The 17,117-nt window shown below is 32.3% G+C and overlaps 1 protein-coding gene and 1 long non-coding RNA gene across 23 annotated transcripts in view; one reads left to right on the top strand and one right to left on the bottom strand.

The window, feature by feature from the left end:
* The window catches only part of LOC119079650 (protein daughterless), a 48,644-nt gene extending 35,975 nt beyond the window's left edge, over positions 1 to 12,669 (top strand). For 2 of the 22 annotated variants that reach the window (XM_037187689.1, XM_037187674.1), the window contains 10 exons: positions 4,622 to 4,891; positions 4,949 to 5,371; positions 6,788 to 6,859; positions 7,342 to 7,543; positions 7,609 to 7,693; positions 7,838 to 7,933; positions 9,580 to 9,684; positions 11,008 to 11,153; positions 11,240 to 11,358; positions 11,474 to 12,669. In XM_037187689.1, the coding sequence (XP_037043584.1) occupies positions 4,622 to 4,891; positions 4,949 to 5,371; positions 6,788 to 6,859; positions 7,342 to 7,543; positions 7,609 to 7,693; positions 7,838 to 7,933; positions 9,580 to 9,684; positions 11,008 to 11,153; positions 11,240 to 11,358; positions 11,474 to 11,518 (1,563 nt within the window). In that variant the 3' untranslated portion in view covers positions 11,519 to 12,669. Of the gene's footprint in view, positions 1 to 4,621; positions 4,892 to 4,948; positions 5,372 to 6,787; positions 6,860 to 7,341; positions 7,544 to 7,608; positions 7,697 to 7,837; positions 7,934 to 9,579; positions 9,685 to 11,007; positions 11,154 to 11,239 lie in introns of all 22 variants that reach the window. The other 20 variants (XM_037187688.1, XM_037187673.1, XM_037187692.1 and 17 more) reach the window with 17 other exon arrangements.
* A 330-nt stretch (positions 12,670 to 12,999) lies between these two features.
* On the bottom strand, positions 13,000 to 13,207 carry LOC119079649. The gene is made up of 2 exons (XR_005088204.1): positions 13,158 to 13,207; positions 13,000 to 13,127 (listed from the first exon to the last, which is right to left on the bottom strand). It is a non-coding gene; the product is annotated as an uncharacterized LOC119079649 (long non-coding RNA).
* Positions 13,208 to 17,117: the final 3,910 nt, after the last annotated feature.

Below are 17,117 nucleotides of genomic sequence, written 5' to 3'. Positions count from 1 at the left end.
GTTTTGTGGTGTTGATATATTGTACCTAACACTTTTATCGATTTAAATATTTACATAATACGTTGTGTGACAGGAATTTCAATTTGATTCTTAAATCAATTTTTTCGGTATCGGTTCTTGTACAGCTGAGACGTTTTAACGATTAACATCAATAATAATTTGTTAATTGGTGTTGTGTCCTATGCTTTGCTTAGTAGAATGCATCGATATCTTCCGGTTAAAACAATGGAACAATAAATGGTTCCCCTATTATGTTCTTCATTAGTTTTATTGTTTTCTGATTACCAATTACACACTTCGCTTTAACTGCGTACAGGACAACTCATTTATGCATATTTTACCTCTCTACAACGTGTTGTCGTTTATGTCATTAACTCAACAAAGAACTTAGATTGTAAAAACTGGGAAACATAAGTACTTCAATAAATTCATTGTGATTTTTGTAGTCCATTTGCTATCCAATTTTACCTGTTGCATACGAAAGAATTTTTAGCAAAATAAAAGTCTTGCATAACGACTAAAATCTCCCTGTCGCATGAGGTTGAAATCTATACCAAATACCGTACATTACCTCACATACAACCATATTTTATCACATGTTCTAATACGTACAGGAATTGTGCATAGCATGTTAATCAGATGCATAAGTATAATAGTTGCAAAAATTATCTACATGGATCAGTAAGCTACGTGTGCATTTGTTGTAATATTATGATAACTGATACAATCACTCATTGTGGAGGAGTTGATTTAATTGATATCAGTATTTTTCCGAATTCTTTTGACCATTTAATGTCACCTCAACTTTTCTAAACGAGATCTGTGTATTTTGAAATTTTTTTCAATCTATTACTTCATCTGCCTAAAGTATTATCGAATGTTTGATACAAAATCTTTCACTTCATTTGTTTTCAACATAGATTTTGCTATATAAAAGAACTCTATCAAAAGGTCGTCGCATTACCTTTACCGGTGCCTCCGATAGCGGATGATTGACCGTTTCCAAACACTTTTCAAGGACGTTTCACGTTTCACCACAGATTTTCCTTTCAATCGATATTAATGACTACAAATTTAAATTAATGTTATGGTGTAGAACGTAGCGGGAAAGTTTCGTTATTTGAGCGTCTACCTAATAACCCACTCTCCAGATTTCATAACCGACAAGAATTTGTAATCCTTGAGAATCGTAAATGCTCGGGAATCACAATTCCAATCTTCATAGTCTAGCTACCGCTACCTAATATTGAAGAACGAAATTTGAACTTGTTTTTTCTTCGATCTAGTATTACACGAATACTAATTACAGTCGAAAGAAAAAGTTGTAAAGTTGTTGTAATACACTAATAAATAATAATTTAAGGAAATTCCATAACTAAGATTTAAACAAAAACATTCCTGGGTGTGTATTTTTCGGAAGTTTTTCTTCCAACGTAATTCGTTAACGTACCTAATATTTATATTATCTGTTGTAAAATGTTTGTCTAAATTATAAAAAGACAGGATTAGGTAGGTAATTCTTCGTAGAAAAACAAAAAATCTGCATAAATTTGTCGAAATTAGAAAATATGATTCATTTCAAAATGAACATTGTTTCGTGCCAGACAAACTGATTCCATAAAATTGACACAGTGTTCTCGTCCTCACAATGAAATTATAGATCACTATTTGTATACAATTAAACTTAAACAATTGTTGTTGTCGTATGGATTTGTGAAGGTAGTACAACACACTGGTTACAGGTATTTTATCAATCAATAATTCAAGTGAATGGACGACTTACAAGAGTTACGCCTTCTTATTAATTATTGAAATCACTTTATTAGCGAGGACGTTCTGAGTTTTTTTTTTACTAAACAGGCGACGTGTACGTTGTATATTATATTTGAATGTGCACAATGTTTGTTTGAGAATAGGTCGCAGCTTGTAAAGGATAACTTTTGAATAATCTTTTAATTTGTAGTAATTTCTATAGATTGATCGAGCAGTTTACGGAAACTCGGAAAATGTGAATTCAGAGAAGCAAGTCGTTTACAGAGAAAGATTTAAGGGGACGCTCTGTGGTCAGTCGTCATTGATATTGCCTATAAATTACAACAAATAACTTCTTTCAATTTTCTATTCTTACATTTCACAAAAATTGGCTTTCACCTCTCGAACCTTTTCGATTACAAATGTCTTTTGCAACTACTTTTTCCCATCAGTTGCTGTTTATGTCCTTCATTCCAAAATAATAAGAAAAGAACAGACCAACTTTTGGGAAAATATTTCTTTTTGAATAATCTTTTAATAGAAATACTTATATGCGATGTGTAAAAACAATTCGATGGAAACAACAATAATTAAGAAACTATTGTATAAAGATACAATCCGATAGAAAAAGGAAGAACGAAAAGAGAATGGCAAGCACAATATTTATAGATTCAATTTGACAATGAGCGAAGTAATCGAAAGTCGAATTAATTCTAGCGAAACTTTTACTCAGACAATTTAGTTTTTGGAATAGAACCATTTCGCACCATTAACAAAATATGTAATTGTTTTGTACTAGATCGGCTAAGTTGTGTTAAGTAGTTGACTTATTGCTTTTCGATATGAATCGAACAAAAGCAATTTTCCGAAGAATCAATGTCGACTGGGAAAGTCGAATAATGTGGATGGAATATTGGAATGATATCTTAATTATGGTTTAATGTTTATATCCGTCTGGTTTTCTTTGCCGTTTCTTCATTTTCTCTTGAGTGTTGACTTGGACAAAGAATACTTTCGGGCGCCGTCTATCAAAAGGTTCAATTAATGGTCACTTATGTTATCGAAACATATGAAAAATCACTCGTCAGATTATTATATTCCACCGAATTAGATTACTGACAAGGACAACCGAGAGTGTTATAGAATTTAGTCACTTAATTTCACACGAATCTTGTTAAAGAAATCCTAAAATTAAGCAAATTTTTAGAGAGTTCATTTCTAAATATTAGATTTGTTGTCCTATGAATGTAGGGCGCCTATCGTTAAGCTGACTTTTTTTTTGATAAAAAATCTTTACCCAAAAAAATCTGTCTGCGCATTTTGTCAAAAGAATGAGACAAAATTGGTGAGTGATGTTCATTTTATTGTTGTAGATTTTCGCACATTACCAATTTCAGTGTTATCGTAGCAACAGTTTAGTATACGCAAATAAAGAATTTTTACGTGTGAATTTTAACAATATTTAAATGAGGTTCAAGGTTTTACTACCCAAGTATTTAACAATACATCCGACGAAGGAAATTTTTGTTGAACGTGTAGGTAAATCGATTCTCTTTATTTTTTATTGGCCACGTTTACACCTACGATTTTTTTGGTTAATTTGTTTCTGCGACAATTGTTATTCATTGCTCTTTTTTCGATACAAAAAAATACAATCAACAATTTATTACGAAGTTATTCCGATGAATCGCTTTAGCTGAACAATTTTTTTTATATAAAAAAAATTGTTCACACAAACGAACGCAATTTTAATACCTTGGTTCAGGAACCAATTTTTGTCATAATCATAATCGGCGCGGCATGGAAGTGTCGCTATAATTCTAGGAAGTACTGTTGGAACTAGTCAAAATATAGCAAACATTGTACTTCTATGTCTTTCCGTCAAACATTGATTTGTAGTAATTGGTCCGAAACATACCACAAAGGTGCAAGGCGAGGATGTCTTTTGTTAATCCCTTCAAAATAATGTTGATTAGACTAAAACAATATACTTCCTACATCTACACCAATTTACTAATGTTTGCCTAACTGTCGTAATAATGACGGTTCAAGTGCAGACTTACACCATTTTCAAATTAGCTTTTTCAATTAGTGGTTTTCCGAAAAGTTTTCCTAACTTTGAATCGAAATACAGTCCATCGTACGAGTCTCCCAAGATAGCTTCAAATAAAGCTAAATTTCAACCATTAAAAATTATCTTGAATTTGTACAACACGTCTATGACGATACCTGTTCAAAGTGTGCGAATTATTTTACGGAATATATGCTGATTTTACTCGTAATGTATGTTCTGTAAACATAATCAATTTTTTTCGGAAATCGTAGCCGAAGTGATCGATTCGGAATTAGTAGTATCGACTCGACGTTGTATAACTAATATTCGGTTGAGCGGGTGAAATGTACTGATAGCAATAAGTGTTGTAAGAATTGATTGCGAAAAGAGACTACGTACCGCACTGTTTGTAACAACAAGGAATACCCTCGGAGACTACCAATTTACTAGGTATACCGAATTTAGATTTACCTTATATCGCGTATAATAATCAATAATTTAAAAAAAAATTCCGAATATTAGAAGAGGAAAAAAGAAACGAGGCCCGCGGTACAAATATAACCGAACTATTTTAAGTGTATTCGTTTGATAAGGTAGCATTACGCAAAGTTTGTTCAAGTGTTTTAATTGTTATTTTATTTTGATCGTCTCTGTGGAAAGCATCTACTTGGCACAATTAATAATGAACTTTGTAATTCTGAGCTATTCTATTAAAACATTCTTTTGACAATGGTCCATACACATATATACCGAATGAATTCGTGTGACGAAACAAAAAACCCGAATTTTAAAATTTATTTTCTTTCTTATTTACAGTATGGTTCTGATGAATTCCCACATGATAGTCCTGTGACAGCCTCTCGATATGCATCACCAAAAGCTGGCGGAACACTGTACCAACCAGAACCATATTTCGATTCATCTGCGGCCACATGGTATACATCACCGAGTAGCGCGTACACACCCCAATCAACGTCGACGTCATACCATCATGTTGGTCATTCCCCACACCTTGGTCCGCCGCATGGACACGATCATTATTCCTTATCACCGGGTGTGACACACATAGACGGTCACATGACACAGGTAAAACAACAAGGAAAAAAAATGTTTTTTTCTTCATTGTCATCGAACGTTTTACAGAGCCAATCACAAACGTTACCACCGATGAGTACATTTCGTGGTAGTGCAACACAACCAGTACCACCGACTGGTCCCCAAGGCCAAAATTCACCTGCATTGTACAATCCTCATCCGCATCGACATTCGCAACACAGTCCGGCAATACAAAATGACACAATTGTTGGCAAAGCAATACAAACAATGTACACATCAGCCGATCAAAGTATAAGTAGCTTCAGCAGTCCATCGACACCAGTAAATTCCCCGCCACCGCTCACGTCACAGGCGCAACAACATTCACTCCATCCATCGTCAAGTTCGCAAGGTTCAACATGGCAGCAATTAACACCGGTTATTAATGGTGGATCAGCGGCAGCATCGTCAATAAATGGAATGCAAAATGGATCATATACACCAGAACTTGTGTCCAGAGGATTACATATGGTGAGTGAATGGTTTTTTGGGTTGAATTTTAAGTCAAGAGGTTTTCTATGTCGATGTTGTCACTTGAAAGTTCTGGAGGTATTTTTGACGGAAGGTTTTGCACGAATTTTGACAGTTTTTCTCTTTTTTAATTTCCCGTAATTCGATTTTTCGTGTTTTATAATTAACTGAGCTGACCTCAAATCAATCAAATTTTTTTTTGTGCGCATGTGCAAATTATGTGAGGTCTTGTTTAAGACACGGGTGGATGCAGGAAAGAATTTGGGTCAAAAAGGGTAATCCGTTAAATTATAGAGAAATTTAGTTTAGGACGGAGAACCAGAAACGAGGAGCGGGTGATGTGTTAAACATGGGCTGAGCCTGGATAATGATTTGGATATTGAAATGTGATTTCGAAGTAGGAAGGAAACAAACGTTCGTTCATTAATTGGGAGAAGATAACAAAGATATACCGGGCATGTGTTGACAATAAATTGGGTTACTGAGAAGAAAGAACTTCCACCGAACAGGAAGAATTGTGTTTTAAGTTCTTGACTTATCTACTGACACTTCGCCGGGAAGATATAATATTTTCAAGCTCGGTGGAACAGAAAAACATTTTTTCTGAGTTTTGTTTAGCTCATTCTAAGAGTGGCCTCCTAAATGAAGAAATTCAATCGAAATGAATATTTGTCAAATCGTATTGGCGTTCGATATTTATTGTGAAACGGGAAATCTTTCCTCCCTTCTCGTGACTAGAAAGTCTCCTTATTGACACCGGGAAGTGAAACTATTTTTTTTAACGATAACCTGGAAAAATTGGGTAGTAAAATCCTGCTATCGTGGAAGAATTCATAATTTGCACACGCAAGACAATAAATCATTTTACCTGAAATGTAACGAGCTAATCAATATTTCCGTATTTCTTTTTTCTTTTAATAAAAATTCCCGCACTTCCGAATGTACATTAGTAAATAGACATGTACTTCAGTCGATAAATTTTTCTTTTTGTTTCTGCTAAATTTCATATTTTATTCAAAACTTCAATTTACTATATCAAAATCAATAAATAACGAAAAATGATGAACAAGAGTTTTGAATATGAAAGAAATATCGCGAGAACTTTTCTGTTGTTTTTCTTAATGTTGTTTCGTTAAGTTTAATTTATTTATTTAACCTTTAAGAAACGGATACCGGATGCCGGTGTAATCATTGAATCTGTTGCTTCCTTTGTTAAGGTATCACCTAGTATTTGATACAAAATTTCGTTTTGAAATTTGTCTTAAGATTCCCTATAATGACCATGCCTTATTTTGGCTTTGCTGGCGATAACAGATGAATTGATTGATCCTTTCTGTAAGGTTAATATTTTGACGCTTTCATTTTGGAATTATGCATGCAAATGTTTGTTTTGTTTTTCTTCTTCGGAACATACAGGCAAATGCGCCAGAAATACGACCGTTTGACGATGCGATAGTATTGCTACGAGATCATTCTGAGAGTACGACTGTAAGTATAAATTTATTGATTTTGGCATTTATCGCATGCATGTGAAATTTAAATTTGTTTTTCGTGGTGTGATTGATCGTGAAATAGATTTACTTTCGATATAATGGTGAGCCATACGTTCGGGAATCCGAATGGTACTTTGGCTATGAAAGGAGGTCAAATCGTTCACTTCTTTAGAAACGGCAAACTTCACTAAATCTGTTACTTCATTTGTGTGAAGTATCTCCTTACGTTTGATACAAAATCTATGACTTCATCGTTTTTATCAAACAGTTCGGTATTTAAGAGACTTCACTTAGATAACACTAGATAGTGCTAACTCCTTATTCTTGTCGTTTTTGTCGATGACAGATGACTCCACCAAATAAATTCAAAGAAGTGAACCAATCATTGACCAACCTTTATATACCGACAATAAACTCATTTCCTTGTCCACTGGACTGAGCATTGTATTTTCAACAATTTTTTTTCACCATTTTTAGGGCACACGCATGGAGGAACGACTAGATGATGCCCTGAATGTGTTACGGAACCATTGCGAACCACAATTAGGTATATCAATTGCAAATATGGATGGTTCACCATTCGTAGGCTCACCAGCCGGTCCGGGCCCTATTCCACAAGATAATTCCAGCAACGAACCACCAACAACTGTTAAATTAGAACGAGTATCATCCAATTCGAGTGAGTTTTGAATGCAAAGCAGATCACTGATATCATTTGATTACAATGAAATTTCATTTTAACAGAAAAACGCAAAGAGCCGCCAGATGCGGACACAAAACCAAGCAGTTCAGTGGAAGGATCGGCCAAAGGTGTGAAGCGGACAAGAAGGTAGTAAGTATCACTTTTTGTTGAAATTTATTCAAATTGAAAATTGTTTTTTTGGCAATCTTTAATTTATCGATAATATTTCGACTGTCTGACCACATAATTTAAATGCAAAAATTTTTTCTCAAAATTCTGTGGCCTCGTTAGCTGTTCAAGTGCTGACGAAGGTGATAGTAACATAGATCCAACCCATAAAGCCATAAGAGAAAAAGAACGACGTCAAGCAAACAACGTACGAGAAAGGTATGTAAATTGAGCACTTACACTCACAAGAACACAGTCTCTCCGCTATAAATTTGTTTTTTTTTTTATTTGTAATTTTTGGTTTTTTTCCTTCCCTATTTTTACTATATTTTTCCTCATTCACTTTGTAGTCATTTGAAATGAAACACTAGAAAACACGTGGCAAGGCCCAAATATTTTATTTACGGAGGAATCCGATTTTTGTATCGTTAATTGATTTTCCTCATCTCTGGTTGCTTCGTAGTCCAGCAAGACAGTTTTTCTCTAATTGAATGTAGTTAGTATGATCACAAAGATAGGAGTATGTACGAACATTGCTAGTGTTAATCTGTGCTCGTCTGGACATATGACTTCACTACACCAGCACAAGTAGTATTCACAATTAAATTAACTGACTTCCCTAATTTGCATAAGAGACTTAACATTTTACATTTTCTTATGTCGGCAGTCAGTATCCTTGCAGGTCTTACAATGATACTTATGCCTGACTAACTAAACGTTTCTTTCCTTTGAAAACAGCATCCCTAACGTGAGCACCGGCATAACAGGCTGAATAAAAAAAGGTTTAAGCAACTCCATTAATTATGATAATCCAATATCAAGGACGCTTTGTCGACTATTGTGACAAATTTCCGGATTTTCTGAGTAAATTTAAAAATAAATTTTCGACTTCTCGTCGAACCATAACTTCAGAACCTTTCTTTTTCGAACTAAAGTACCGATTAGGGAGAGAAACTGTTTGGCTTGGTATGGCATGAACGTAACTCATTAGCCGTATGACTCCAGAGTAAAAATTCCTTGAATGAATTTACGACTGGAACAGCGAGTACCAATCAATGAGCTTTAAATCTTCCAATTCCCGCAGAGCGTTTTCCAAAAATATTGATTGCAGCGAACTGCTGCAACTATCTTTAGCCTTCCACAACGTGGAATCCACATATCAGCAGTTTTACTATCGGATCTATTACTATTTGATCTAAGTATTTCCAAGAGATTGAGTTCGAATCTTTTACTTTATTTGTTTTAATAAACTTTTCGATGGACAAGACCCGTATTAGTCAGTGCTTGTCGTTCATTCCTGCAGATAATAGTCGTCTGTGAAGACACATCACTTTGCAGTTTCTGTTGCTTCAGTAAGATTAATCCAGAAATCATACCATTTTCTTTGTGATTATACTTTCAAAGTGTTTTTGATTATTTTTTTACTGGGCTATGTATGGTTGATATTGAAAAACATTTTGTAGAATTTTTTTTGTTTTCTTTTTGTTCGTAGAAATTATTTTTTTGATTTTTTGTAAATTAAGTTTGGTTTTTTATTTAAGTCAGTTTGAAAAATACAATCAATGTGTAAGCGAAAAAAAAATCCGAACGAAAAATATTTGGGTCTTTGAAATTCAACGAAGAGGTGCTCATATTTACAACAATATTGATGATAGCGCGTCGATCTAAAAGCTCAATAGAAAATTTCTCTTATGGCTAATCCAGTGGATCAAAATTTCCAATAACATCAAATCATCGCATTAAATCAAAATTCACACTCACTCCACCCTCTCTCTGTCTAATCAAAATTTTACAAATTTTTTGTTTGTTTATTTTGTTTTTGTTTTTTCTCTCCTTCTTTTTCATTCTTCAATAAATCTAACCAGTAAAAATTCGCGCAGTTGTTCAAGTGCGGAGGAAGAAGATGAGGAACCTGTGATTAAAGCCCAAAGAGAAAGAGAGCGACGTCAAGCAAATAATGCTAGAGAAAGGTATTATACAATTCATTGTTTGATCTAAGATTTTGTCTTAATCTTTTGTTTAACCTTTGTGTCCCATCGTTGTACATTGTGTTAAGACACCATTGATTGTATTTTGGGTATTGACACGTAATTTTTAATTAATAAATTGTGTAACTGGATGTGTGGATGTGTGAATTACGTCACATTTTAATAAATGGAAAACGAGTACATCTGAAATCTTGTACTTATTTTGTTTAAAACGTGTACTTTACTATATTATGAATACCAAAAAACTGTTCATAATATAGTTTTGTCATCATTGTCAATAACAGATGACTAGCCGTTTCTAAGAGACTAATAAATATACTTACCAATGCAAAGTTCGTAAAAAACCGAGGCGGAAATATTTGAAAACTATAAAGGCTATAAAGTGAAAGAGAAGGCGTTTGAGTAACATTAAAGACTAATAACAATTAAGTCTACTGCGTTTATGTCTGTTTTAAGGGCGGAGCAGAAGAGCTTGCTGTGTCCGCCCGCGTTTTGAGAGTTCAAGCCAGGTTCAGTAATTTAAAAAAAAGTACCTGAACATGATTCCATCCAAGCCTTTTCGATCATGGTACAATTTACCGGCTTAGAGTTAAAATTGATTTAGTTTACGTCAAAACAGGTTCAGGTGTTCTCAAGTAAACCTAACCAACTATATGGCATCCGCACATTTTCCCCGTTTATTGGGAAAAAAACTTCAATCACTTTTTATTTTCACATAACCGGAGAGGTAAACAGCAATCAGAGAGTGTATGCACATAATACGAGCTGACATTAGGTGAAGAAAAGAGAATTACGACGTTTTCGAAAGTTATTTCTATGCACAAATATTTCTTGTACCTGGCTTTCAAAATAGAATTGGATCCTTCAAAAAACGCTATTTGGCAGATTAAAATTGCTCGTCGTCCAAACAAATCGTCCGTTGATCAATAAACATGGTCCACGTTCGTGATCATTATTACCCTGAACATTAACGCGTAGGAATTCCTAATTTCTCCTAAAATCTTAACTTATTACCACCACGCCAAAAACATCAAGCCTACATCGGGTCCTATTTATAAAAAGGAGTGAAATTTACAGCATTTGGCGATACAAATATGCTAAACATACTGTGTGGTGTAGTGATAATTTGATGATTAATTATCCGTTACCGTGAATGATTGAAGAATGCATGCGTAACAGTTCGTAGTTGTATTGCATGTTATGTTTTTAACAGTGGTGATTCTGTGAGATTCAAAGTGTATTTTCATCTTTCTACTCATTGCAATCAATTTTTTTTCATTTCTTTTTTTTAACAAAAAATTTCAGAATAAGAATTCGAGACATAAACGAGGCATTGAAGGAACTCGGCAGAATGTGCAGTACACACCTAAAATCGGATAAACCTCAAACCAAATTGGGAATTTTAAATATGGCTGTTGAAGTAATCATGACCCTTGAGCAGCAAGTTAGAGGTAAAAGAAAGTGACCTAAAATGTTACTGTTGCACCGAAAAAACTGACTAATTTCAAACGTTTTTCTTTTCCGTTCATCCGTACAGAACGTAATTTAAATCCAAAAGCAGCATGTCTGAAAAGGCGAGAAGAAGAGAAAGCCGAAGATGGTCCAAAGTTACCTCAGCATCATATGCTACCAAATGCCCCATATCCTGCAATGCCTGTGAGCAACATTACATTTGATTTTTAAGAAGAAAAGTTTTTGTTTTTTACATTTTGTTTGTTCTGCGTCAAAAAAAAATCTTTTTTTTTCTTTTTTGTTCTATCTTTTTTTACAGGGACCACCTCCCAATCTTCCTCATAATCCCGGCCATCCGCAATAAGTGTTTTGTTTCGTGATTCATTTGTCGTGCTTTTTATTTGTCATTTTTGATAGTACAACCATCACGCTCAATGTTCTTAAAGAGAGTCTGAGTTTTATCAGAAATGTAATTTTTCGCGTATTAATTGTCGAACGTCCTTCGAGCGATGTGATGATAGAAATTTAATTTTTGCCTTTTTTCGTTTTGTCTATTTTATTTGAGCTTTGTGGATGAACAATGCACACCGGTCACTTAAGTAATTTTTTTCTTACAATTATCTGTAATAATTTATCATTCTCTTGCTGATGTCTCTGTGCTGGATTTTGTTGTCGCACAGGAACACAAGCGACACGAATGTAGCTTAATCTGTTCTTTTAAACGTTCTCTTTTATCTATGTACCTGTGCTACGTTTCAAATTGTTTTCTCACAGGTACACACATAAGATTGCATTGTTTAACATTCTTTGATTTATACTGAACAAAAAATACAGCGAAAACTTCAAAAGCAGCAATTAGGGGTGTTATAGTAAATTAGAGGTCCTAACATGAGTACAGCCTTTATACTGAGCTATACTGCACAAATACGGTGGAATTCTGTTGTCGCTGTTCTCATTTTTGAATATTTAATTTGCTGATTATGTTTGACTATATATGGGGATGATACATGATACTAGATGGGTTTATTCAAGTCAGCTGATAGCTCGAACCAAGGTCAATATTTCGATGTCAGTTCGTTATCTCATTACTGTCAACGACTCGATTAACCTAGAAACGAAACACGTTCCGCTGTATTTTTTATTCATAATAAAATCAACACCATATCGAAAAGATCAACGAAAATTTGCGTTACCAACATCCATTTGATAGCAAATCCAAATGCATTCGACATCCCAAAGTTTTCGATAAAATCAAAATCGAAAAATATTTTTTTTTAAATTTTATTTTATTTTTTGTGTGCCATTTCAAGCCATTTTCCTTAGATTAATTTTTCCAATTTTTTTTTTTATTTCTTTTCGTTTCTGATTTCAAATAAAAACAAAAGAAAAGAAAGAAAATCAAACTCAATAACAATAAAAACAAAAGGTGAAAGAATTGAATTAGAGAAAACTTATTGACGAAGTAGTAGAAGAAGATGAAGAGTAAAGGTGTCCCGATTATTTTTGTGGTAGAATAAAAAAAAAGTGAATTGAAAACAGAATGATAAACAAAAAGTACATTAAATTTACATATTTTTATACAAAAAGAAAATCAAAGAGAAAAAAACTAAAAGAAAGTTAAGTGTAAAAAAAAGCTAAAATTAAAGAAAAAATATGACAAGACAATAGTTGATTATGTAAAATTTTCTTTCTCCAATTAAAATAGAAAACAAATGAAGAAAAAGAAATATTGTAAATAATTCAAAAACCACTATACAAAAGAAAAAATGAAGTTTTGCACAAAGAAACTTAAATTCCTTACCAAAATACTTAATTAAAAAAAGAAAACAAAACAAAAAAGCAAACAAAATTAATGATAAACGAAGCAAATCTATTAACACAAAATTGCTCTATTGATCGTTAATCTGAAGACTTCATTCAAGACTCATAGCCTACGTGCATATATCAGTTCCTGATAACCCTACGGTTTGACACTTGTCCCTTATTTTCACATTGTTCGATACGAAAAACATTTTTGTTTTACGGTTTTTGTTTTTATGAGCGAGGATTGGGCCTAGTGTGTGTCTCAGACGTCACATAAAATCTAATTATTGGTCCCAGTCGACAAATGCAATTTGAAAGTAAAATTTTTATTGAAAAGCCTGTTATGCCAGACAAGCTTAAAATTCTAAAATGTCTGGCACGTCAAGCTTTCCAATAAAAATTTTATCCAAAATTTTTCATTTGGTTCATTTGATTCACCAATTGCTTCAAACTTAAAATAATGTCTCTGTAGTATAACACTTGGAGTGCTCCTATCGCTCAAAGACAAAAGTCGTAAGGCAAACGTTATTTTTTTTTTTTGTATCGTGTAGCGCAATAATTAGACATTATGATTACAAACCGTGGGACTGATATGACCACAGGCTCTCAGTCTATCAAAAGAAGACAAAAAAATAATGTTATCTGATCAATGATTCAGCCGTAAATTTAATGAGAATGATGCTACCCACTCTGCTCTTCCACTATAGCTTTCTTTTTCATTAAACAAAAACCATATTTATCATTCGTCCTTTGTCTTCATTATATAAGCAATTTGATTCAGAAGCAATTTTATCGAGTATTAATTGCCAGCAGGAAAATATTACGTATAAATTCTGTCGGATCGATAACAATTTCATTTTATATTTTATTTGCATTACCGCCGATCAGACCACAAGACAAATTATATATTTTTCTGTTTATCCTGCATTTAAAGTTTGTACTTAAATTTTCCCTTGACCTTTTTTTGCGTTCGTGTGTGATACACAAAGGTTGGGCAATCTAAAAGCGGAAAATCGAACTCACAGCTGAAATTTATAGTTTTCTAGACTGTTTTGGCGCTTAATATTATTGACACTCCTGGCCTCCCAAAGTGAAGGACGTCATTGTCACCGGAAATTAAACGAATTTCTATTTGTAGTATTGGGCCCTGTGTCATCAGAAACTCTTATCGTTCAGCATATTGATTCGCTTATTTACCTTACCATGGCTTAACGATTTTGTTCAGTCGATGATCGAAGGCTTTTGAGAAGAAAATGAATTCCAAAAATCGGTTGATTCGATGTTTGGCCGGAAATACATTTTCTTCAATGCTTGAAGCTCTGTGAATTTCATAATTTAGATTTCGACTTCGTAATTGAACACACCAGTTCATTAAAATACTGATTGCCCTGCAGCCTGTGTAAGTGAAACATTTACGAAATGTTATCCTTTGTGCACCAGTATTCCATTTTTATTTGTATATCACTAAGAATTAACTTTGATATTCTGATTTAACAATTATTATTTTGAAAATATTTTCTTTTTATTATTTTTTTTATGTTATTTCATTATAAAATATTTTAACAATTTATTTTAAATAATTTTTTATTTTAATTATTGAAATTATTTGATATGCTGAGAAATGGCGTGTGAAAAAGAAAAAAAACCATTTTTTGTTTGATTTTATTTTGTCAAATGAAAGGTAAAGAAAATAAATGAGATAAATCAATAATTGAAAATATAAATGAAAGTTAAAAGAAAGAAAAAATAATTTAAAAGAAAAATCAAATAATTCACTAAGCAAAATAAAACCAACAATGAGCATTAGGAGAAAGGAGAAAGAGAGATAGGTAGAGAAAAGGAGAGAAAAAATTATTTACTTTTAGTTTTAATTAAAAATTTAAGTGAAGAAAAATTTTTAAGAAATATGTTTGGAATGTCAACGACGACATGTAATAAAAGAAAAGGTAAAAAAATATTATTATTTTTTATATTAAAATTACAATCGTAAAAGATTCATGCAGCATATATGATATACAAAACAAAAAAAGAAAAGAAAGAAATTTGAAAATCGAAAATTATTTTTCTTCTTTTTTTTATATTGAGTAAAAAAATGTAATAATTAAGCCGCAGCGTAAATAATTCAATAAAAATTATTTTAATTTTACGAAGCAAGAAAAGAATTTTACAGCCACAACCTTTAATGATGAGGTCGTCGTAATGTTGAAATAATAGAAACGATTTTTTTTTATTTTTATTTTACATTTAATCGTTTTCGGAATCCACACATTAATTTTATTTTTACTTAAATAATTGTAATTTGTACATTTTATTTTTTTGAATATTAAATATTATGAAATTTTTGTCGATTTATCGGTTTTTATTTTTATTAATTTTTTTTTTTATTTAAATAATTCTTAGCAAAAATTGAATATCCCAACACTTAAAAAAAATCAAAACGAAAAAAATTGGCACATTTTCTATATATTTATGAATTTAGTTTTTATTTTCTATTGTTTAGTATTAATTATACAATTTTACACCGACTTAAACAAGCGACACATTTATTTTGTAGTTTAATTTCATTCAGTAATTTTAATTGAAAAATCCAAAAAAAAAATAATTAGAAAGCAAACAAAGAAACCGTTCATTGTGTGCGATGTGTATCAAGAATCAGGACCATTTTTAGCTCCATTTCATTATTCATTTATCCCTTTTCTGACGTTTGTGTATAAAAAGTGAACCAACCAAGTAAACCACTTCAATTTCAATTTTTTATCTATCAAAGAATTCGAAGAAAAAGTTTCGTTTCAAAGCTTTTTTCCCGGTGATATACAACGTTTGCAGCTTTAGAAAACAGATTCATGAATTCTTTGATGTTTGACTTTGTGTCTGTGAAACTAGTAGGATTTGACCACTATAATAATTTCAGTGAGTGACAGATTGATAGGATTTTTCATAGAATCCTATCATTAATAAAAAGTTCTAATTATGAGGAACCAGTCGTCGTTAGTTAGTTAACTGTGTTCAAGCAAGAAATTTTTTTCTGAAAAACGAAAGTCAATTTCCTATATTTGACGTTAAAGAGAGTTTCTTTATCGAGCGTTGAACATTCTCTGAATTCGATGAAAAAATTGAAAAAATTTTCATCGTAACTTAGAAAAATCTCAAAGTTCTCCAGACTAATAACAGAACACGATTCGCTGATTTTATTTCCCTATAAGTTATAAATCCCATCAAACAGCGTCCAATCTATCTTGCCAATGAAAATAAAAGGTCAAGTCACCAAAGCCATTGATTAATCTAACGCAGAATCATTATTTTGATTTTAAAACAAATTGATTTTCTTTTCACCAAAACGGATCATCTATCGATAAAATGAAGAGTAATTGATATCGTCATGAGCTCGTGCAATTTCCTCTGTTTCGCTGCTCGTAGCTTGCACAAATATTCCGATTTTCTTCTCTGAAAGGAAGAAAGTCGAAACAGGATTGTAAGTTTTTATTAATGAACGCCTGCCAGAATAACAGACACAAGAACTGGTTTTGCGCAATAAAAATTCAAATATTTGTGTCAGCCACTGATCATTAAACAAACGAAATTGGTCTCAAATCTAAAACGACTCTTGCCTGTGTTAACGGCTCTAACGACTTTTCTTTTAAATTTTAAACAGACTTTATTGTTAAAATTTGCAATTTGTTATAACGAAAAATAATAAAAATTACCTGCTCAAGTGTGTAAAAGAAGAAACCAAAAAAAAAGAAATTAAAAACAGAAATTATAGGCCGTTAAATGAATAAATTTTTTCTATAACCGAAGGCATCCAAAGGTCTTTAAAAAACAAAAAATTAAAAATTATAAAATTAAAAAAAAAACTTTTGATTGCTCACCTGTAAACGAAGAAAGGAAATGAATTCAATTTACCTATATAAATGCTACTTTTACGACAAATTGAAAAAGAAAATTCAAAATTTAAAACTTAAGAAAAGATGAAGCGAAATTTTATAATTACAATTTAGTAGGATTCCAAAACCATCAAATCGGAGACATAATTTCAAAGAAATAAAAGTATGAAAACATTTGCTAAACAAGACGATTGAACAGTAACTTTAGATAAAATTTTTAAATAAAAAAAAAAAATGAAGATGACGAAGAAAATAATAGTTGTAAAGGTGTGCTAT

This window comes from Bradysia coprophila, unplaced genomic scaffold (assembly GCF_014529535.1).
Source record: "Bradysia coprophila strain Holo2 unplaced genomic scaffold, BU_Bcop_v1 contig_324, whole genome shotgun sequence".
NCBI lineage: Eukaryota > Metazoa > Arthropoda > Insecta > Diptera > Sciaridae > Bradysia > Bradysia coprophila.
This window is presented reverse-complemented; position numbering and strand designations above follow the sequence as displayed.